The sequence below is a fragment of the Bombyx mori genome, chromosome 5 (assembly GCF_030269925.1).
Source record: "Bombyx mori chromosome 5, ASM3026992v2".
Taxonomy (NCBI): domain Eukaryota; kingdom Metazoa; phylum Arthropoda; class Insecta; order Lepidoptera; family Bombycidae; genus Bombyx; species Bombyx mori.
In genome coordinates, this window is record NC_085111.1 from 1,095,497 (window position 1) to 1,119,960 (window position 24,464).

Below are 24,464 nucleotides of genomic sequence, written 5' to 3' on the forward strand. Positions count from 1 at the left end.
GGCCCACCTGATGGTGAGTGGTTACCGTCGCCCCTGGACTTCAGCAATGCCAGGGACAGAGCCAAGCCACTGCCTACGAAACCGTTTCTTCGATTTCGGAATTATTTAGAAAGTATAGTCAAGTTTTGTTTTAAGAAGTTGGGATTTGGCTGCAGCCTTGGCAATGATTAATATACTTCAATTAGTAAAGGCGACCATTCAATCACAATACCTTCGAAAGTAAAAAATATGATATTTAATTATTTCTCAGTGAAATATCGGGAATTGATTGAGAATATTTAAATTTTAATAAAAGCAGTAAAAAGCAATCTGCAGTTTTTTCGCAATTCTCTACGCTGTTGAAATTTGTTTTATACTCGTTAACTGGCTAAATTCAAAGAATTGCAGAATTGAAAAACAAAAACAAGGATCTTTCAATATTTAATAACATATGTAGTTATTCTTTTATTACAAATAAGTCACAACATGTTTATTGCGTGCTCTGAAGCTGTCAATCCATTTGCTAATGTGTTGTTTGTGCTTCTCGCGAGCGTCTTTCACTGGGCTTTGATCGTCGGGCGAGCTGGGCATCAAATCTAGATGATGAGCAGCATCTGCGATTAGGATAACATCCACGGAGTCGCTCACACTGCTTATGAAACCCCCTACACAAAAGAGACCGATATTAGTACTAAAATTAAAATTATTCTTATAACGTCAATTTATTTAAAAAAAAAACAAAGTGTATTATCTATGCTTCAAGCTGAAATGTATGACTGCTTTGCGGTAGAAATCACCAGGACAATGGTACGTACCCCACCCTCTTCTTTGTCTCCACCTTATCCCAGTAAGTGGGGTCAGTACAGCGAATTTTTCTACTCCATTCTCTTCTATCAGCCGTCATCTCAACACTCACTCCTCTCTCTCTCTCATATCATCATTCACACACTCCATCCATGTCTTCTTCGGGCGACGTCTTCCCCCATTACCTTGCACTGCCATTTCCATACATCTTCTAGTCACATGCATCTCCTCTATACGCATCACATGTCGATACCACGCTAATCGTCCGCTCTTTAATTTGTCAATCACCGGGGCGCTACTTTCACACTTCGTTCGACATACTCATTCATAATTTTACTGACGGTACCTACCCCACCGTCATCATCAAAACAAATTCACTAAAATTTACATTATAATCCAGAATTTGAAGATTTATGATTTACAGCTCATTTGCTATCTCTATTAAATTCTTCTTGTATCTTAACTGAGCATTTCCGAGTAGGGCATGTTTTATGCCTTACTAGTGTCTGATCAGAAACAATTATCTATGCATTCTAATTGCAATATTTTGTAGGATTTATTGCCGACATTATAAAAATAGACACGAACCGGCTGTCCAAGGGTCCAACAACCCATAGCTGAAGACAATATTCGAAGCAGCTTGTAGCAAGTCTCCACCGTATTCTAGCCTAGCCATGTTTTCGCGTGGATATACATTGTATTTCTTGTAGCAATCTTCAGAATATTTGGTAAAGTTCCACGGAGACGCTTCGAACATATCATTTTGCCCCGTCGAACAAACAGGCATTACCATCTCTGTGCACGCCTGTACAAATTAAAGTCTTTAGTTTAGGTGGACAGAATAAATACACAAATAAGCTGAAAATCGATTTAAAACGAATTGTGAATGTTGACCGATGGTAAGACCCCTTATGAACCGACCTGGATAGGTACTGTAATCTTGCCTATTCCCGTGATGATCTGGTCGGTCGGTTTGAAATATGGAGCAGCCGTATTATGATCCAAAAGAAACTTCGATCATAAGTTCTACAGTGGACGGCGGCGGTTACGGTAGACAAGTCTATGAGTTCCGATAAAGAGTTAACGCTAGGTAGGCCGTGAGCTCTTTCATAAATCTACGCAATTAAGAAAATTATAAAATAGACAATCAGTTTTTACTTAATTCCAATCAGAATCTCAAATACCTGAAAGTCCCAGCCGCCTGCGTCCAAATTTTGGTAATTGTCCCCTTCTTTATAATCTACACATTGCTTAGTTTTCTTCCCATAATTAGCGTAAACGTCTATAGCTTTGGCAATTCCCTGAAAATTCAAATTTCAATATTAAATAGATCAATTGAGATTAATTTCAGTTATCACTCCTGTCGGGCGTCCCGATACGTCATTTTATGGTGATTTTTTAGATTAATTTGACCCTTTATTGGCAAGCATGTTTGAGTAACTTTTAAAAATAAAATACGTTATCTTACCTCGAGTAATGATTCGTTTGCCAAATTTTGATTTAAATATTGACAGACCACGGCCACAGGCTGCGCTGGTAACGGCGTCAGAAAGCTAGAGGCAAAGGGATAGTTCACCATAGCTAGCGTCACATAGGCCGATTCTAAATATTCTATTAAGGAATTGATATCTGTCGCGTTGGATGCCCCACATAGATTTAGCGTTTTGTGAAGATACTCTGAACCGTTTACTGATGATGAGTAACTCCTGAAATATTTAAATTTGTAATAAAGTTAAACTTTTAGAGTTGAGTAGCATCGGTAAAGCTTTTTTTTAAATTAGTTTAAATTCACGAGCGAACTATTACCGAAGAGACCATAATGTGAGTTATATCATTGAGACACGAGAACGATGTTTCTAAAACGACCTATCTATTCAGAATCATATTTAAAGCTTTTTTTTTGTCAGGAGGAAATCGCCGGACTTCCGCCCTCCACTGGGGATGGAGAGCGGGGCATATCGGAGTTGAACCGACTAAAACCTCCTGTCGCTCAACAACCAGCATCCAAACCTCGCATGAGACAGAACTCATGAAAAGGCAAAGGGGGGAAGGTGAAGCGTTTAGTGCGGAGCACATCTCTCCCATCACCCTCCCCCTCGGGATGCCGGACTGGCGGTCGTCGGCGCCACGACCACCAGTCCTCTCGGTCGGCAGGCTATCCGAAGCCCGCCCAGATGGCACCGGTTAGAATGGTCTATCCTACGGAATACCCCGCTGGGTCAGAACCAGCGTGGGTCGAGGATGGCCGGCCTTCCATCACCCAGATGCTCTTGCATAAAACGCGTGCAGAGCAGCTTGCACGTCATCTTCTTAGGCCCCCTTCGCCGGTACCCAAGCCGACATGTGAGGGAGACCCGAAACACTTAGAGGGCCAGGGCTTGGGCGAATGTTTAATGCAACCCTACGGGCTATCTCAAAACAATACATAGTCGATTGTAAACTAAATATTTAATAACTCCTCGAGTGATAACATTTTCCGTACTCTTCAGTTTTTATTTAGTCAGTTTAATACGTGAGAGATTTACCAAAATCTTTACAATCAGATAGCATATACCTATAGGTATAGGTCAAAGCGCCAAATTAATACATACTGTATCACCCGTGCTTCCTTGGTAAAGAAACTTCCCTTCTATAAAAAATTAAAGGTCCTGCCTTTAATTAATAAAAATTACAAATGAAAACGAAAATACCTTATCAAGTGCCATGATTTTTGTATGTTTTCCGAGCAGTAAAAATTCCGCTTGAAACTGGCCGTTACGATCCTATTGAAGAGATCGCACTTCGTCATTCCGGGAAACATGTGTATGGGAGCTGAGGCGGCTATAGCTCCGGCCACTAGGTGGGGATACTTTATCCTTATATAAGCAGCTAACATTCCACCATACGAGCCTAGAAATAGAATTACAAATAGAAATGGAGGCTAACAGGCAAATAGTTGTAGGGCTGGACGAAACTGGCGTTAGCGCTCGTGAATATAGCACACTGAATAAATTCGCGAATAACTAACTAACTTAACATAAGCCAGGGGCTCCCGAACTTATTTTGTCTACTGCCCACTTTGAGAATAAATTATTTTTTAGTTCCCCCCTTTTTCATCTACTTCAAAAACCACTATAGCGAGAGCTCAGTCGGTGAATAAGAGTCCTCCTTAATGAAATTATAAATCGCCTCCATTTTTTTCTGGGTCTCTTACCGCCCCTCCTTTAGGCCTGCAGCGCCCACAAGGGGGCGTTATCGCCCACTTTGGGAAAGGCTGACATAAACTATATAACGAGCATAAACAATACCACCGACCACATTGCCTAAAGATTTGAACGATTACTCTCCATGGATAGTTTTAAAAGCGTTTAAGCTTTGTTCCAAATGTTCTATCTAGATATATATATTTTTTTGTTTGTTAGATCCAAACTTTACTGTGCCTGTTATATTATTATCACCAAGCATTTCTACTGCCTCTTGATTCTTGATGACTCTTGATTGGCTGAAGACGACATAAAAAAGAAAGGTTTAGCAATCTCTTTTGTAAAAGGTAAAAAACGACCCGGTTCCTTGATTTGGCATAATATATATTATCGTAGTTTTTTTCACATACGTACCTCCAAAAGCTATAACTGGGTAGCGGGGTTTGATTTCATCTTTTTGAAGGTAATTGATGAGGTCGGCATAGTCAGCCAGTGCCTGGGCTGACGTGAGGTACCCAATGTACTCTTTTTCCAGGGACTTGTTACCAAAAGGCTTGGACTCTCCATAATATCTGAAAATCGGAGCAGCGAGTAACATTAAGAACTTGTAACTTGTAAGCGAGTAACATTAAAAGTCAGATGGTTTTATGTGGCTCTGAACTATAAGTTAAACACACATAGAATTTTTTAGACCTTTACTTGCACTTATTATTTTAACTATTTTTTGCATGCTAGATTTTTCAGTAGCTGTCAGCTCTAAAATTATAAATAGCCGGCAGAGCTCAATTTCATTTTAAATAAATTTACTAAACTGCAAAGAACAGGCTTAGAATCAGAATAATACAGGTATCGTGGCATTACTGCAGAAAAAAATTAAGTGACACATTCAATTGTATATACTTAAAGAAAAAAGGACCAATAATAGTCAGATTAAACGGAACAAATTTATTAAACTACTTTAGATCATGATCAAAGGTACACTGAAATTCACATTTTTGTTTTTAAGAATGATAAATCTTCGGATATGTAATATAGATAAAAGATGGTAAATATTCGTATGTAAAAAAATTACCTGTGCTCTGCGAAAACAATCTTGGCTTGATATTCAGCCGCTATCTCCCACATGAAGCCGGTGTAATTGGCAAATGCTTCTATTTGACCCTGGTCGATTAAAATAAACAGTAAATTGTTTATAATGGTCTCGTACCTTTCGTGATTATTGTAGTCTTAAGGAAGGTAAACTGAAGTTGGCTTCTAAAAGATTAGCCTCAGCAAAGCGAAGCGGTACTTCAGTTTTTTTATATTCTACTTTATATTTGGGCCGTAGGCTGAACCTCTCACGAGTTGCACGTGGGGTATGTGGGGCTGGATGGTCCGCAGATGTTGGGAGCGGATCGTCGGACCAAGGATAGTATTTATGGCCCTACCCATTAAACGACTCCTCTGCACTCTCACCCAAGCGTCCAATCCCCCCGAGGTGAGAACCCAGACGGGGTAAAGGGTTACCGCGATCAATACTGCAACCCGATGCGCAATTCACCCCAAGGACGCTTGGCCTCGAAGCCTTCGAGGCGAAACGAAAACTCTGAAACGTGAGCCGTTACAGCCCAGCTGGGCGATCGAACGTTATGGCCGAAAATGCCCTTTTTTCCTTTGGTCCACGCTGAGCAGTGAGTTTCAAAGGGGTGAAAATGAATGAATGAATGAATCAACTACGGTACGATAACAAAGGGAAGATCCATTCAGCGGTTGTCATTGCTTTGTAGACTGACGCGATGACGGTCCGATTCTAATATTTTAAACTTATTCATAGGCTGCCTCGCTTTATCGCAAGTCGTCAGTCCGATTCAGGTTTTTGTCGGATTTCTTGTAAGGTATCTTAGCTACCGTTAATACTCAGTGCTTGTTTCTCAGGTTTTCGAGAGGCTTCAACATTTTAATACTTTTACGGTTTCATCTCGAAAGTTTTGAAATTACTTTACAGCATTCGCAGTCATGCAACACAAAGGTAAATATGTACTATTATTTATTAATTACCGGCCTTAAGCTGTAAACGATATAGCGGAACAAGGACAAAGAATTGACTCGGAAAGCTCTTAGGCGATGCCGCAGATACGGCATTGAAATGTTATTCAGCTATTAAGTGAACCTCAAGGTGTAGATAGGTGGACGATGCGAAGAGTCTAACGAACTAATAATGGTTTCTGATGGAATTTTATTATTATAAAACATAATAAAACATTTCTCTGCTGCACGTAATGTCATCTTTGTTTATAATAAGCCAATACAAAACAGTTTTACACCTTTTTAGTTTACTCCATCCGAGATGTCAGATGGTCTGATTTCTTAGAAGGACTCGCGCCCTCTCAAAGGTCTTACTGCCGCTTAGCTCGTACTCTCAAATCGGATACGGTAGTATATATATATATATTTTTTTTTTTTCTCTATATATATTTATATATATATATATTTTCTATATATATATATTTTTTTTTACTAACAATCACGCCACGTTTACTGGTTCCGTGATAAGTTCGTAAAGAACTTGTGTTACAGGTACCAGATAACGGATATAAATGTAAGATTTTTATTATACACATACATATATTTAATATACATCCATAACCCTGGAAAAGACATTTATATTTATCATACAAATATCTTCCCTTGGCGGGATTCGAACCCGCGACCCCCTTGTGTAGTGACCATGTCACTTACCACTACACCAGATGGCCGTAGTAACTATGCCCCCCCTCGTAGGCCCCTCAGGCCGACTCGCGGCGTTCGATGATGACGAAAAAGCAGAGCTGCTGGCCGATACATTGCAAACCCAGTGCACGCCCAGCACTCAATCCGTGGACCCTGTTCATGTAGAATTAGTAGACAGTGAGGTAGAACGCAGAGCCTCCTTGCCACCCTCGGATGCGTTACCACCCGTCACCCCGATGGAAGTTAAAGACTTGATCAAAGACCTACGTCCACGCAAGGCTCCCGGTTCCGACGGTATATCCAACCGCGTTATTAAACTTCGACGGTATATCCAACCGCGTTATTAAACTTCTACCCGTCCAACTCATCGTGTTGTTGGCATCTATTTTCAATGCCGCTATGGCGAACTGTATCTTTCCCGCGGTGTGGAAAGAAGCGGACGTTATCGGCATACATAAACCCGGTAAACCAAAAAATCATCCGACGAGCTACCGCCCGATTAGCCTCCTCATGTCTCTAGGCAAACTGTATGAGCGTCTGCTCTACAAACGCCTCAGAGACTTCGTCTCATCCAAGGGCATTCTCATCGATGAACAATTCGGATTCCGTACAAATCACTCATGCGTTCAACAGGTGCACCGCCTCACGGAGCACATTCTTGTGGGGCTTAATCGACCAAAACCGTTATACACGGGAGCTCTCTTCTTCGACGTCGCAAAAGCGTTCGACAAAGTCTGGCACAACAGTTTGATTTTCAAACTATTCAACATGGGCGTGCCGGATAGTCTCGTGCTCATCATACGGGACTTCTTGTCGAACCGCTCTTTTCGATATCGAGTCGAGGGAACCCGCTCCTCCCCACGACCTCTCACAGCTGGAGTCCCGCAAGGCTCTGTTCTCTCACCCCTCCTATTTAGCTTATTCGTTAACGATATTCACCGGTCGCCGCCGACCCATTTAGCTTTATTCGCTGACGATACGACTGTTTACTATTCCAGTAGAAACAAGTCCCTAATCGCGAAGAAGCTTCAGAGCGCAGCCCTAACCCTAGGACAGTGGTTCCGAAAATGGCGCATAGACATCAACCCAGTGAAAAGTACTGCGGTGCTATTTCAGAGGGGAAGCTCCACACGGATTTCCTCCCGGATTAGGAGGAGGAATCTCACACCCCCGATTACTCTCTTTAGACAACCCATACCTTGGGCCAGGAAGGTCAAGTACCTGGGCGTTACCCTGGATGCATCGATGACATTCCGCCCGCATATAAAATCAGTCCGTGACCGTGCCGCGTTTATTCTCGGTAGACTCTACCCCATGATCTGTAAGCGGAGTAAAATGTCCCTTCGGAACAAGGTGACACTTTACAAAACTTGCATAAGGCCCGTCATGACTTACGCGAGTGTGGTGTTCGCTCACGCGGCCGTCGGAGCTCCGTGGTTCGTGAGGAACGTTGACCTACACGACGACCTGGGCCTCGAATCTATCCAGAAATACATGAAGTCAGCGTCGGAACGGTACTTCGATAAGGCTATGCGTCATGATAATCGCCTTATCGTTGCCGCCGCTGACTACTCCCCGAATCCTGATCACGCAGGAGCCAGTCACCGTCGACGCTCTAGACACGTCCTTACGGATCCATCAGATCCAATAACCTTTGCATTAGACGCCTTCAGCTCTAACACTAGGAGCAGGCTTAGGGACCTCGGTAACCGTACTCGTCGAACTCGACAAAGAGTTCGCCGTGCAACCTAACCCAGGAATCAGCTCGCTGAGTTTCTCGCCGGATCTTCTCAGCGGGTCGCGATTCCGATCCGGTAGTAGATTCATTCGCGAAGCAGCTACTCTTGAGCTGTTAGGTCTCCTTCGGAGGCGCTCGGCTAGCTGTTAGCAAATCCCACCCCTCCTGGCTGAGCCTTTGCTCGCCCACCTGTCCTGGTGAAACTGGAAAGGCCTTCGGGCCACCAGTAATCCTTCAATCATAAAAAAAAAAAAAAGTTTACTCCAATTTTATTGTGCTTGAAGTAAGCTCATGTATGAACCAACATTTTCGATACATAATTTTCTGTATATAAATTTAATAAATAAATATTAATTAATACTACTGTTGTGGTTTGTTTCCGTGATTTTTATTGTCAATATTATTTCAAACGATTAGAATACTCACAAATAGCGACAAATACCAACGTTGGAAATAACATAAAAACGGGAAACGTGAAAACTGAAGAGAATATTATACCTAGTCAGGTCATAAATTCTGTCACATGTTTAATGTAAAATAATTGAAACAAGTTTTTTCATTATGTAACCATTCATATACCAAAATGAACTTAACAAAACATAGATTCTTATGACACTAAAGTTTATTCAAAATGACCTCCGTGATTTTGAATACAGGCTTCAATCTGCGCGGCCAGTCGTCTATCGCAGCACGAACGAGGTCCATGTCAATATCGGCGGGCTGCCTTAATCAAGGATGTCTTGAGTGACTCCAAATTGGGATGAGGCTTTGAGCACGCCTTTTCCTCCAAGTGTTGCCATATCTTGTAATCTAACGGATTCAAATCTGGACTGGAGGAGGGCTAGTCTTCGTGCCGGATGAAGTCGATTTCACGCGCCGCCAGCCAGTCTTGTGTGCTCTTCGCTCTATGAGCTGGCGCTGAATCTTGTTGGAATACCCAGTGCCTGTTATTGAACATGGTATGAGAAACAGGTTCCACAAGGTTCGTCAGGACTGTATTTTGATACACAACTGCATTCGTTTTTACACCTTTCTCACAAAAATGTACCTCTGTTAAGCCCCAATAAGAAACTCCCAACCATACCATGAGCGAGGATGAAAAATGACCTCGTTGGACACGCGAAATACGGTTGCTTGCTTCTTCACTACTGTGTGCGTACACCTTATCATTTTGTTTGTTGTAGCTCTCTTCTACGGTAAAAATTTTTTCATCCGAAAAAAGAATTTCCCGATTTTTTTTCCCGCGTACCGCTTCAACAAAGCGAGGCATCTCTTCAGTCTCAGGGCCATTAGACGAGCGTTCAAACGATGTCCTGTTTTTCTTCGATATGCCCGAAGCCCTAAGTCTTCATTTAATACCCTTTTCACCGTGGTGCTGCTTAACCCCATCTGAAGGGCCAACAGTTTCTGCTTACGTTTGGGATTTCTTTGAATTCGCGCCTTCACAGCTTTTATCACTGCTGGAGTCCTAACAGACCGAGGGTGACCACTTCTTGACCTGTCATCTACACTAGAGTCTTCATTGTATCGTTTGATGGTACGATAAACGAATCTTTTGGTTATATTAAAATTTGTCAGTATGTTAAAAATTTGAATTGGCGCGTAACCCTAACGATGCAACGCAATAACTGCAACACGGTCTTCTTTAAGCGTCCACTCCATATTTAAAAAATGAGTAAAATTCCAAAAGTCTACATTTTTATTTTCATGAACAATTCGAAATTCGAATTCAATAAACTTTTTTGTGGCCAGCATTCTAAAAGAAAAGTTTTTACTGTGTGACAATACTTATGACCTGACTAGTTATAAACATTACTTATAGAAAGAAGCAGTTTTGGTTTTTCTCACCATTTTAAGATACAATATTAGAAAAAAAAAGAAACAATATTAGAAAAAAAATATGTTTGGTGTCGTGGGACACCGGATAGGAACGAAGTTCCTTATGTATATTAATTTAAAGTTCTATTCGAGGTATAAAGAAAATAAAACTGGAGGTTTCGCAACAACCCACGGTCATTCGGTAACGTGCGAACTTATTGTGGTACACTTTCATTCACGGTTGTTTGCATAAGAGTTAGTGTATTGCGCAAAAGAACGCTCTGAGATCGTGGTCAATGAATGATAAAAAAATATGTAATTTTTTGTACGTTATTACAAAGTTAAGTCGTTCACTGTGTGCATTACTAATAAAAATCTTACGTTACGGACGTTTTTTCCCGGTTAGGGTACCCCTCCGCATTGTCCCATAAGGAACTTCGTTCCAAAAAATGTAGGTACGAGTATAAAATGAATCTTAATTCTGAGGTGTTGGTAATTATAACACATATCGTCCCCTGGGCGCACACTAATATAATAAACATCAGCTGAGGCTCTTAAAACATGCCTTCTAGTTGTAAATGGAACATTCTAAACAATAAGTATTTTAACTGAATATAATTATTAAAATAATAATAATAATAATGTTTTTATTGCAAGTAACCATGACTCATATAAATTGTTAATAAGACTTGTTCGGCGTTTATCCTGAGATATTATTGGGACATTAGTGTTATTGTTTCGACATCGAGAATGATTCCTTTACATTCTGAATACGATATCTAAGGATAAGTTTTCTCCTTTAACATAATTATGCATATTTGGTTAACGTAAACTAATAAGAGCTTAGTTCAATGACTCATTTTTGACCCGAGATAAAACGAATGAATCGATAATGTTCTTTAAACATTTTAATAAATTTCTTATTCACTGGATGTTGTGTAGTGCGTGCGGTAGTTACGTAGCCAATTTAACGATTACAAAAAAAGAGTTTGAAACATGAAAATATTTCTGTTTTTATTGAGGAAATATCTTGCTGCTCTTGTTTTTTTCCTCATGTATGCAAATTTTGTGCCTAAATATCTTTTTGCTGTAAACTACTGATCAGCACTGATCCCGAAACAAGAACACCTATTACAAATCATTTAAAATAATATAACAGCTCTTTAAAGAATCGGCTGTGACACAGACAGTAAACACCTCAACTTAAGCGCTGTCATCCACCATCAAACATCTCAAAAGGTCGTTATCTGACTGAAACTGGCTTTGTTGCTTCTAACGGCTTTCCTATCCTTGAACCTTTGAATCCGGATTACATGGATCGCAGCAGAAATAAGCAGAACTGTGGTAATGAATGATGTAATTAGGGTTCAATTTAGTTTGCGTACTATCCGTAAAGAAAAACTGTGTGTGGTTGCAACGACATTTATTGTGCGACTGACTTAAATTTTGACAAGTAAAATATCGTAATTAGCAAAGAGTATAAGGTTAGTAACAACATACCGCCTGTTTGGGCTTGGTTCTTTTTTATTTATATTTTTGAGCGCAATCGATATGATACTTGGTAGTAGGTAATATTTTTAGGAACTCACCGAAAGTCTGTGTCTTTGTAGTGATAATATTTGTAGCACTATCTTCATGGAGTGGCCACTCCTGTCTTCTTTCTTTGTATCTTGATGAAAAGCTTTTAGTTTTTTAAGTACTTACTTAGCTGCACTCAATATTCACCACTTTTTCGCGATCGCACAATTTTGATGCGCACGATTCAAATTCAATTTAAAAGTGTCATTGATATAGGAGGGGAAAGGGGCGGGACTACATCGATGCGCTCTCAGTTACGTTCAAAAACATCAATGCTAATTATCCATTGCAGATAGCGTAAACATGCCCCCCAGTTTGAGAGAGTAAAGCTCTTTCAAAGTTAAACACTATAATAATATATGAAACCTACATTATAAATTATCTTATTATCTTAGACTTATTACTTTTATTATTCAATTAGACTATTAAATTACTACTTAATTATATTTAATTAGATTTTGTGGACTGTATGTATGTAGAATTATATCGAACCACTACTGTGTTGGTAAAGGATAAACCTTAACAACAGGTCTACGATAAGTACCAGTTTTCGTTCTAACGTTAACCACCCTTACAACTCCATCACGACCCGGAAAAGTTTCCTCTATTATACCCAATGGCCAATTAAGAGGAGCACTATTTTCAGATTGAAGCAGTACAACTGTGCCAGTTTTAATAGGAGTGCTATCTTTTTTCCATTTATTACGAACTTGTAATGTATTAAGATATTCAAGTTTCCATCTTTTCCAAAAAGACTGGACCAAACTGTCTACAATACGTTTCCTTTGGATGAGATTAGAATGTTCCGTTATCGTTTCTGAAGGTAGTGATTTTAATGGTGTTAAGTTTATAAAATGTGCAGGAGTAAGAGCTTGAGGGTCACATGGATCTGAACTCAAAACTGATAGAGGTCGCGAATTTAATAATGCTTCAATTTGAGCAAGTGTAGTCAACATTTCTTCAAAAGTGAGAAGCTGATTACTAACTATTTTATTAAGATGAGTTTTAACGCTCCGAATATTACCCTCCCATATACCGCCAAAATGAGGGGCTGATGGTGGGTTGAATTTCCAATCTATATTATTATCACGCAATTCATTTGCAAATTTATCTGCATACTGCTCAGAGGAAATCAATTTATACATTTCCTTGAGATATGAGTGAGTTCCCAAAAAGTTTGTTCCACAGTCGGTATAGACCACTTTGATTGGACCACGCCGCGCAATGAAGCGTTTGAATGCATTCAGGAAAGCTGCTGTGCTCAAGTCCGTTGAGAGTTCTAGGTGAACTGCCTTGGTAACTAGACAAATGAACAGACAAATATACGCCTTTTGACTACGAACACCACGTCGCCTGTAGGGAATAATACGTAATGGGCCAGCGTAATCTATACCAGTGTGATAAAAGGCCTTTGTTTCTTGAACTCTACAAGCAGGTAAATCAGCCATCAATGGACATTGGTTTCGGGGATTTGCTCTATAACATATATTACACTGCTGTACTCGCTTTCTTATTATATTCCGAGCAGAGAGAATCCAGTAGTTTTGGCGTATCAGAGACATTAAGAGCTGCGGTCCGGTGTGCAAATACTTTTTGTGATAATAGTCTATCAAAATGTTCACTACATGGTCACGAGCGGGAAGTAAAATAGGGTGCTGACTATCAAATTCCAAGTGAGCATTCTCCAATCGCCCGCCAACACGAAAGATACCTTCGTGAACAAAGGCTCTGAGCCGTTGAAATGCAGGCGGTAATATTTTGCCAGACTTCACATTCTTAAGTTCTTTATCAAAGTGAACTCGCTGTACAGCCTTGATGATATTCGTTTCGGCCACCTTTAAATGGGAAATATCGAATTTACTCGGTACCAATTTAATAAACCGGAGAACATAAAGTACAATACGGACCAGCTTGGGCCATGATGAAATACGACATGCAAGCGTGTATAATATATTGTCATTCCGTGCATCATCAGTTGTGAATAGCATGATAGCTGGTTTCATTTCTGGAATATCAGTCATCGATGTGGCATCAAAATTCTTAACTGGCCAATCTGAAATGGGTAGATGAGCAAATCGGGGTCCACTGAACCAAAGAGGATGCTCCATCAATTGTGATGGTGTTAAGCCGCGTGAAAGACAGTCTGCTGGATTCTCTTTACCCGATACAAAATAAAAGTTTCTGGGGTGTATTTCATCCTGTATCTTTGTTACTCGGTTGGCTACAAACGTATGCCATCTAGCCGGTGATGAGTGAATCCATGCCAAAGCCACGGTGCTATCCGTAAAGGCAAATACATTACTTATTTTACAGCGATGAGAATAGCTGTCAATAATTGCTCTCATCAACTTTGCGAGAATCAAGTTACCGCATAATTCTAGTCTTGCCAATGACACGCATCGTAACGGCGCCACTCTGGATTTGGCACAAACAAGCGTAATAGTGAACTTATTTGTTTGTGGAAAATAAACATGTAAATAAACGACACCTCCATAGGCCTTTTCAGATGCATCAGCAAATCCCAATAAGCTAACTATGCACTCCATAACAATGCCAGTATGTCGTGGTATTCTAACATTTTCCAATATTGGCAACTCAGACACGAATCGATGCCAAGCTGCTACAATTTCAGGGCGAGGAGTTTCATCCCAATCTATATTATTAGCCCATAGTGACTTAATGATGAGCTTGGCCCATAGTGTAACAGGAGCTACGAATCCCATTAAGTCCCAAATTCTTGCTATAACTGATAAAATATTTCTTTTAGTACATTCGCGGTTCCGTAAATTTACTGTGAATGTGAATACGTCTTCGACTGGAAGCCAGTTTAGTCCCAGTATTTTTAAATAGCTATCTGGACTAAATTCTATAACTTCGAATTCTCTATGTGAAGAGGGTATCTTAGAAAGAACCTCTGGTGAGTTACTTGAGAACTTTACCAAATCAAAACCACCAGCATGAAACATTTTAATAAGTTGATTAGAAAGTTCGACCGCTGTTTCTTCATTCGCACAGGAAGTAGCCAAATCGTCAGTGAAAACGTCACTGTCAGCTACTGGAGCCGCGAGAGGAAATTGTGATCCCTCGTCCGTCACTAACTGGCGCACAGTCCTGATCGCAAGGAACGGACTACAACACAAACCGAATGGCACACGTGTGAATTCGTAAAGTTTTATCTCCTCGCTTGGATCAAAGCGATACAACATTCTCAGGAATTTCCTATCTTCGTCCTTTACTAAAATCCTTAAGTACATTTGCCTAATGTCGGCACTAATCGCTACATTAAAAAGTCTGAAATTTAAAATTATTCTAAAAAGGTCGTTTTGCAAATTCGGTCCGACTTGTAATATATCATTCAGTGCCAGTCCCGATGATGATTTCATACTGCCATCCAATACTACCCGTAATTTTGTTGTACTTTTATCTTTTCGAACGATGCCGTGATGGGGAATAACATACTGGAGTGAGGACTCATTTATATTTCTAGAACATGGGTTTAAATATCCCTTTTCTAAATAGTCCTTAATGACTTTATCGTATTCTTGTCTCATTTCGGGTTGCAATAGCAGCTTACGTTCCAATGAAAGATATCTACGCATTGATGCCTGCAATGAGTCACCCAGCTTACTAGGAGTATCTTTGAATGGTAACGAGACAATGTAACGACCTAAGCTATCACGAGTAGTCGTTTGTCTATAAAGGCTTTCACACTCCTCTTCCTGTTCCGTGTATGGCTTGACGTCTGGAATATCCTCTAATTTCAAAAAATTACCAATACAAGCATTATTCTCATTATCCAAATTGTCCTCACCAAAGGTGCAATGTGTATAGTATGAATTATCTATCGAGGGAGCTAATACCGGTGCCTGGCCGACTATTATGTAACCTAATGAAGTCTCAATTGCTACAGGTTCACCGGGGGCCCTAGAAATTATATGAGGTCGTAAAATTCGAGAGAATACATCGGAACCCACAATCAAATCTATACCACGAGGCTGTGAGAATCTGTCATCAGCTAGCTTAATGTGTTTTAGATAATTAAGACTTGAAGTATCGATCTTTGAGGTAGGAAGTTCACCTGTAATTTTATTGATTACCAGAGGTTGTATTGTAATACGCACTGATTCTTCAGTACAAGAGCAAAGTGTTAGACAACAATATCCTTCAATGGAATTTTTCACGTCACCCACTCCGCACACTTGCTTTGTTTCGGAAGGATAAATTGGTAAATTAAGTCTCTTACAAAATTCAAGAGTAATCAGATCTCGTTGCGATGCACTATCTACCAATATTCGGGCAGTACTCAAGAACGTGCCTGAATTGTCCATAATATTGCATATCGCTGTACCAAGCAATATAGTTTTAGTGGGCTGCTGATTACATACCGTCTTAAAACACTGCTGTTCCAATGCGCATGTAATTGATTTAAACTTAGAACAATTTTTTAACTGATGGTACTCCGCGACACCACAGAATATGCATCTCTTCTGTTCGTGTACAACAAATGTTTTCACATTATTATTTCTTATATTACGAGGTTTGTTTGAATTACTTTGTTGAGAATTATATTTATTTATTCGAATACTATTGTTATTCGATATATTATAAGCACGTTGTAAAATATGGGACTGATTACGAATATAATTTATAAATTGAGTACAAGTGGGTAGTTTATCAGAATCAGAGTAGTTCATTTCGAATGATTTAATTAATTCTAAACTAATCTTCTTACAACCTAAATGAACAAAAATAAAATCTTCAAGACATTCTAGTTTTAATTGTTTTAACGAGCTTACTAACGAAGAATATTTGTCTATGTAATTTTCTAAGCTAATCGGGTCGGCATCGTTAGCTACTGGAAGATTCAATAACGTATCAAAATATGACGCCGCCAAGACTCGCTTATCATTATATTTATTCACTAATGTTTGCCATAAAACTGAATAATTTTCAGCAGTGGGCATAAACCCTTGACAAATTAATTGAGCATTACCAGTCAGTTTACCGATTAAATACTGAATTTTTTCACTATCAGATAAACTTTGATTTTCATGGATTATGGATTTAAATGTTTCATAAAATATAGGCCAATTTTGAAGTTCACCATTAAACGGACATAATTCTAATCGCGGTAATTTCGGACACTGTCGGTAGGTCTCAATTTTATTCTCACCAACAACAGTGTTCGCCGTATTTTGCGTATTGTGACGCAACGACATTAGTTCCGAATATTTATATTTTATGCGAGAAAATAGCTCATCAAACGCCACCATTGACTCGTAATTGGGTTCTGTGGCGTCTTCATTTGATGCTAATAAATCATTAAGATCGTCCAGTGACTTTATGAATTCGGTACGCATCATATCTAAAGTACTAGCATTCGACATAAATACATCCACATTGCTCTCATTTATTTTAGTGATACTGTCATAAATGGACTGTACTCGAGAGTAATATGCATTAATTTTACTACGCATTTTACGTACATTACGATCAAAAAGTGATTGAGATTTAGAAGTAGTAGCCATTTTAACTAAGTAGTAACAAAGAAATTTAAATAAAATGTTCACCTATTAATAGTTTTTTCAAGTTGGGGGTAGCCGCTCAATCTATGTGCAACGGTTAAATTATTGTTAAATATCCGGCTCGAAGTGATCAAATATGTTTGGGCTTGGTTCTTTTTTATTTATATTTTTGAGCGCAATCGATATGATACTTGGTAGTAGGTAATATTTTTAGGAACTCACCGAAAGTCTGTGTCTTTGTAGTGATAATATTTGTAGCACTATCTTCATGGAGTGGCCACTCCTGTCTTCTTTCTTTGTATCTTGATGAAAAGCTTTTAGTTTTTTAAGTACTTACTTAGCTGCACTCAATATTCACCACTTTTTCGCGATCGCACAATTTTGATGCGCACGATTCAAATTCAATTTAAAAGTGTCATTGATATAGGAGGGGAAAGGGGCGGGACTACATCGATGCGCTCTCAGTTACGTTCAAAAACATCAATGCTAATTATCCATTGCAGATAGCGTAAACACCGCCCACCAAAGGACTACTAAGTTCTTTCTAAATCTATTGCACTAATTACAACGTCAAGGTGACTTCAAAACAATATTCTACAAAACGAAATAAAGGTTGCTTAAATACTAGACATCATAATACAATATGCTTAACTTGAGACTTAGTATTAATTTAATAATAATATTGCTACAGTGACATTGGTAGAGAATCTTGACAAAATTACAAGATGACATTTCACTGAGTGGAATCCACCGGCAAGCGACATAATTTTGTTATTGATCTTTTTGTCACAGCACTGCCACTTTTCACACTGTAAACTCTCGTGAGATTATCAGGACCTGGGTGCTTCTCGACTATTCTTCCCAAAGACCATTTTCCAGGCGGCAAATAATCTGTTTTTATCAAGACTATATCTCCAATTTTAAATTCCTCCTCTCTTCTTAGCCACTTAGGACGCTGCTGCAGTCTGGATAAGTACTCGTCCTGCCATCGCCGCCAAAAATCATTGACCAGCTTTTGTGTATGTTGCCATCTAGATAAATGATGTACCCGAACCTCCTTCATGTTAGGCGATGGTACGACGATAGGAGCTTCTCCAATTAGGAAATGCCCGGGTGTCAATGGGTTTAAATTTTCTATATCTGTGTCATCCAGCGGACATAACGGTCTCGAATTTAAACAAGCTTCCACTTGGCAGAGAATGGTGCTCATTTCTTCAAATGTAAGGTGAGTTTTAAGGATCCTTTTTAAATGAAATTTTATAGACTTAACTCCCGCTTCCCATAATCCGCCAAACGTAGGACTGTAGGCCGGAATAAAATGCCATTGGGTACCTTCTGCAGCAAGCTTTTCTGCTATGTTTCCGGGGAACTGTAATTGAGCCTCGTTCCAGGCATCTTGCAGTTCCTTATCAGCTCCTATAAAATTTCGACCTTGGTCACTCCAGAGGTGACAGCATTTGCCTCTTCTGGACACAAAACGCTTAAAAGCTCCGATGAAGGCTTCTGAAGTTTGATCACTAACTAGTTCAATGTGGATCGCCTTAGTAGCCATACAGATGAAGATACATACGTAGGCCTTGACTGTCTTACATCCTCTGAACCGCGACATCAAGATGTGAAACGGCCCTGCAAAGTCAACCCCACTGTTTATAAATGGTCTTGATGGGTTTACTCTCTGCTCCGGTAAGTCTCCCATTAGTTGGGTTCTTGTAGTAGCATTCATTCTGGCGCATATTAAACATTGGTGTACATGTTTCTTTGTTATTGATTTTGCCCTTAAGATCCAATACTTTGATCTGAGATAACATAGCATTAACTGAACCCCTCCATGTAGTGTCTTGATATGGGCGTCAGCAACGATCAAGTGTACTAGGGTGTTCTTATTTCCAAGAATAATTGGGTGTTTTCGGTCATCAGGTAAGTTAGTATGTTTAAGGCGACCGCCCACCCTGAGGATATGATTCTCATCCAGGTATGGGTTTAGCGATCGTAATTTACTTTTTCTTCTAACTTGTTTCTTATCTCTTAGCCGATCTATTTCTTCTTTGAATTCTTGTTGTACTAACTTAATGCATGTGATAAGCGCGTCTTCAAATTCTTGTGTAGTTATTTCCTTGCTCGTACTTAAATTACTTTTGTATCTTAGAAATCTTTTACAGTAAATAATAGCTTTTAGTAATTCTGGTAACGTATCAAAATCTTCAAACTGAGCGGTTAAAGGTTTTAGTTCTTCTGCATTGTGGTAAATATTTAATTTTATTGGTTTCATTTCCAATTCTGTTTCTGTTATTCCTGGCTTACTGTATATTATTTCTTTTTTGCATAACCACTTAGGCCCTGTCCACCACAACTCTTTCTGTTTCAAGTCCGCCAGCAGCATGCCTCGCGACCCGATGTCTGCAGGATTCTCTTCCGAAGCTACATGGAACCATCGATGTGTGTTTACATTCTCTACAATTTCTACGACCCGGTTCGCCACGAATGTCTTCCATCTATGAGGATCACCAGATAGCCATGCAAGAACAATTGATGAATCTGTCCATGCATAGATGTTAGAAGTAGGTATACGCATTGCATTTTCTATTTGCTTAAGTAACCTTGCTAATAACAGCGCCCCACATAACTCCAGGCGTGGTAGAGACACGGTACGGAGTGGTGCCACTCTAGTACGGGCAGCTAATAGATTGGTGAATACTGAACCATCTTCCCTCTTCACACGAATGTAAGCCACCGCGGCATAGGCTTTCATGGAAGCATCACTGAAACCATGAACCTCGATGTTTTCCATCTGTTTGCTTACTGTGTTTAGCCATCTTGGAATACCTATCCCTTTTACATGTTCAAAGTCTTCTCTTATTGTCAGCCAATCGTGTAACAGCGATTGGTTAATCTCGTCATCCCAGCCAATCGGTTCTAGCCATAGCCTTTGTATGAGTATCTTAGCCAAAATTAAGCTAGGGGCGATCCATCCCAGTGGGTCAAAAAGTCTTTGAATATCAGATAGTATGCCTCTCTTTGTAATACTGCTTGACTTTGCTGGTAAGTTAACCTTGTATTGAAATTGATCCGTGCCCAGGTTCCATATCAAACCTAGGGCTTGTACTTTTCCATCCAATTTAAAATCCAACTGTGCTCGAGATGTACGTTTGTTTGGTTCTATAGATTTCAAAAATTCAGCAGAATTGGATGACCATTTTGATAATACAAATCCACCTTTCTGTAGAATATTATCTACTTCTTGTGCTCTCTTTATGGCTTCAGGAGCACTGCTCTCCCCCGACATTAGATCGTCCATGTAAAAATCTTCTTTAATAATTCGAACAGCCATTGGATGATTTCGACCCTCATCGTCCGCCACCTGGTGAAGCGTTCTTACAGCCAGGTGAGGAGCCGCCGCTGTACCAAATGTAACACGAAGCATACGATATTCTTTAATCGGGTCTGAATCATTCTCTCTCCACAAAAGGCGTTGATATCGATCGGCGTCTTCTTCATAAAGTAATATTTGCAGGTACATCTTTTGTATATCACTTACATAGCAAACACTATGTAATCTCGATCTCATAAGTATGTTCCTTAAGTCCTCTTGCAGTTGCGGACCTACAAGCAATTCATCGTTTAGAGAAACGCAGTTGGAGCCCTTCGCGGAAGCATCAAATACTACGCGTGTCTTAGAAGTTTCTCTGTCTGCGTGTACCACGGCGTGATGAGGTAAGTATACTGATTTTCTCTCATTTATTTCATTCTTAGGTATTTCTTCCATGTAGTTAGCTTTTATGTATTCTTGCATGACCTTTGTATAATCTTCTTTCAGTTTAGTTTCTTTCTTAAATCTTCTTTCTAGCTGAAGTAACCTCTTTCTAGCTATTTCTTTCGTATTTCCATCAATAGAAATTGGATTCTTTGTATTAAATGGCAGCCTTACTAGATATCTTCCTTCACTATTTCTCGTATGTGTGCTTTCATATATTGTTTCACATAGCTTTTCTTCCTTTGTTAATATTCTCTTTTTATCATTGTCAATTTCCCAGAGGGATTTCAACATATGATCTATATGGACTTGATGATGAAGGACCAGAAATGATTCATTTTCACGGTTATTATCGATTTCTCCGAAGAGGATCCACCCCAGGTTGGTTTCTTGGGCACATGGAGAACCTGGAGGGCCCTTAATAAGTGTTGGTTGCACAATCTGTGCATACTCTTTAACACCAAGAAGTAAGTCTATAGAACCTGGTTGGAAGTAGTCTGGATCTGCCAGGTTGAGTCCTTCTAGATGTGGCCAATGTGTGACAGTTACAGCTTTGGAGGGGATCTTCGTGGTCAACTGTTTACTCATAACATATGCTTGTATGTTGATTTCGAAGCTTGGATTCCAGCGGGAGCTAATCTTAAGTTGAACCACGTGATCAACGTTAGCCCTAGTAGATCCCACCCCGATGATACTTCCTCTCGCTGATTGCCTGGTAAGTTTGAGCATTTGAGCCGCCTTCTCGCTTAAAAATGAAGCCTGCAAACCTTGGTCTACTAGCGCACGAAGAACAACGGTTTGGTTATGCTCGTTCCTCGCTAAAACCATCGCTGTGGCTAGTAGTGCTGTGCTTTGTTTAGTACTGTGATGTGACGCCACCATGCTATTTATAACCTCTTCTTTTTCTTCTACCCCGTGGTGAGATGCACTCGGTTGATTCCTTTCCTCAGTTTGTGCCGAGTCTTGATGGCGGTGGAGAAGAGTGTGATGCCGTCTTCTACATAAGAGACAGGACATTTGTAACTTACACTGGTAAGCAGAATGCCCAGGCACCAAACAGTTAAAACACAGATTGTTGGTCTTGACATAATCAGCTCTTTCTTTAGGTTGCAGTTTGGTAAAATTCTTACAATGACATAATGTATGTTTTTCTTTACAGAGCACGCAAGTTCTTTCATTTGGCTGTGACGTGGTGGCTGTGGCAGTTAGTAAGTGTGAACGTTCTCTTACAGGTTTGTCACGGCTGCTACAAGTCCCTGACACGGACAATACAAGTTCTAAGGTACGGTATCTTGACTGCAGGAAATCTTTTAAATTCTCCCAAGTTGGTAGTTCGTCCTCTGATTTTGAATAAGCTGTCTGCTCCCATTCTTTGTGAGACTCCGGGTCTAACTTTTGTATCACAAGGAATATAATTATAGGATCCCAGGAGCTCGTAGGTATGTTTAAATTTTCTAAATTATTCAAACAATCTGTCGTGACGTCTAATAAATTTTTTAATTGATTTGCAGACTGAGAACTAATTTTCTTCTGATTAAATAATTTCTTCAACACTGAGTTAATTATTAATCTTTTATTTCCATACCTTGACTTCAAAATATTCCATGCTTTTTTATAATTGTTTTCCGTGACTTGAATAGGTTTTAATAATGTTTCTGCCTCACAGCTGACTGTACTCTTAAGATAATGTAACTTTTGTACGTCACTTAAAGCCGGGTTCTTATCCACTAAGGAGGTAAATAGGTCTTGAAACGTAGGCCAATCTTCATAGTTTCCAGTGAATTTAGGTAATTCGATTCTCGGTAACCGAACAAGGTTTTCGGTATCCGCAATAATCTTAGAATTATTTGGTGAGGACGTTGAAGTACTCGGTGCGGCTGCTTGTGTGAAAGATTGCAAAAGATCTTTTAAATCGGCTAACAAGACGAGATACAAATCTTCGAACACGAAGTAATCTTCATTTTGAAAATATGGTAACTCTTGTCTTTGTTCTTTTGGTGTTATTTTTACCAATTGTAGATGCGTTTGCTTAAATGTAGTCCAATATTCTTCGATACATTTGATTCTTGCTTCTACATAACCTCTTGTCAATCTAGCTTTTGGACATTTCTTTAAATTAATTTGAGTTTTGTTTAAGAGCGCAGCGGTATCTTCTAAAACGTTCAAAAGTTCATCCATAGTACCGTCCAACCAGAAAACGGAATAAAATTGTAATATTTATAAATTATGTATAAATTATTTGTCTTTAAATCACTGGAATGTGGTTTACGGCTTACTGGAAAACAATATTTTCACTGACCGGCGTCCATCTTCGATAGCTTGTATGTTCAAAAAAATCCGCTCGAATTTGACCAATATGAATGATGTAATTAGGGTTCAATTTAGTTTGCGTACTATCCGTAAAGAAAAACTGTGTGTGGTTGCAACGACATTTATTGTGCGACTGACTTAAATTTTGACAAGTAAAATATCGTAATTAGCAAAGAGTATAAGGTTAGTAACAACAGGTACCAATCAGTTTGGGCTAACAAAAACTTATGAATCACCTTTACGTGATGAGTAAAGGTATTCATTATATATATAATTGACTAACATTTTTGTTATTATCAGTGTTAGGCAATATTAACGTGGATTTGGGTATCAAGGATTTTAAATCTGCATTCCAGTAAAAGGTATTTAAAGGTAGGTAGTTGAATAAAGTTTGAATATGTAATTATGTTCTATTAAAAAGTTAATTTTGTACTGTACTATAGTTATTTGCAATTATTGCGCAAAAATAGGATTAATTTTATTTAGCATATTACTCACTAACTAAATATATATCGACTTGAATTGCATACTTTATATAGAGATTGTATAAGCTATAGCTAGTTAAAAGCATTAATAGAACACGTAAAATATTTATTAATATTAATAAGAGTTCATTACACAGTACCTCATTTCCCGTGTAAAAGAAAATTGGTCCATATTCATTTTTATTCCAGTAATCTTCGTTTTCCAAGTACTTTATTTTAAACGTCTCTTTCCTCCCTAAGCCGAAATGATCGAGAGGCACTTCAAACCATTTAGTTTGATACAAATAATGAGTATTCACATTCACGAATAGAAACATTGAGAGCAACAAATAACGCCACATTGTGAATCAGTTGTCCACGACCGTTCAGTTTGAAGTTGAAAGCGATAATGAGCCATCGTTTAACTCCGGCTGACTTCAAATATCACGTACAGTCGCGATGAAAATAAATAAATACAATTTCACCTTTTTCTAATTTAATTTACATGATTACAAGGATAATTCCTATTTAAAATTTTTTTTTTTTTTTATTGTAATTTGTAATCAGGATTGTCTGTATGAATCACGTCAATATCAAAGGAGCGGG

At 39.2% G+C, this 24,464-nt stretch overlaps 1 protein-coding gene across 2 annotated transcripts; it reads right to left on the reverse strand.

Moving 5' to 3' along the window:
* Window positions 1-403: 403 nt before the first annotated feature.
* Window positions 404-24,310, reverse strand: LOC101743731 (lysosomal Pro-X carboxypeptidase). 2 transcript variants are annotated; one of them, XM_004926210.5, is made up of 8 exons: window positions 24,020-24,310; window positions 5,038-5,126; window positions 4,380-4,537; window positions 3,474-3,672; window positions 2,252-2,489; window positions 1,968-2,084; window positions 1,372-1,588; window positions 404-644 (listed from the first exon to the last, which is right to left on the reverse strand). In XM_004926210.5, exons 1-8 carry the CDS (start codon window positions 24,218-24,220, stop codon window positions 448-450), a joined length of 1,416 nt encoding a protein of 471 aa, XP_004926267.1. In that variant the 5' UTR covers window positions 24,221-24,310; the 3' UTR covers window positions 404-447. The 2 variants fall into 2 exon arrangements, with proteins under 2 accessions (XP_004926267.1, XP_021203717.1); XM_021348042.3 differs by lacking the exon at window positions 24,020-24,310 and adding an exon at window positions 11,820-12,015.
* Window positions 24,311-24,464: the final 154 nt, after the last annotated feature.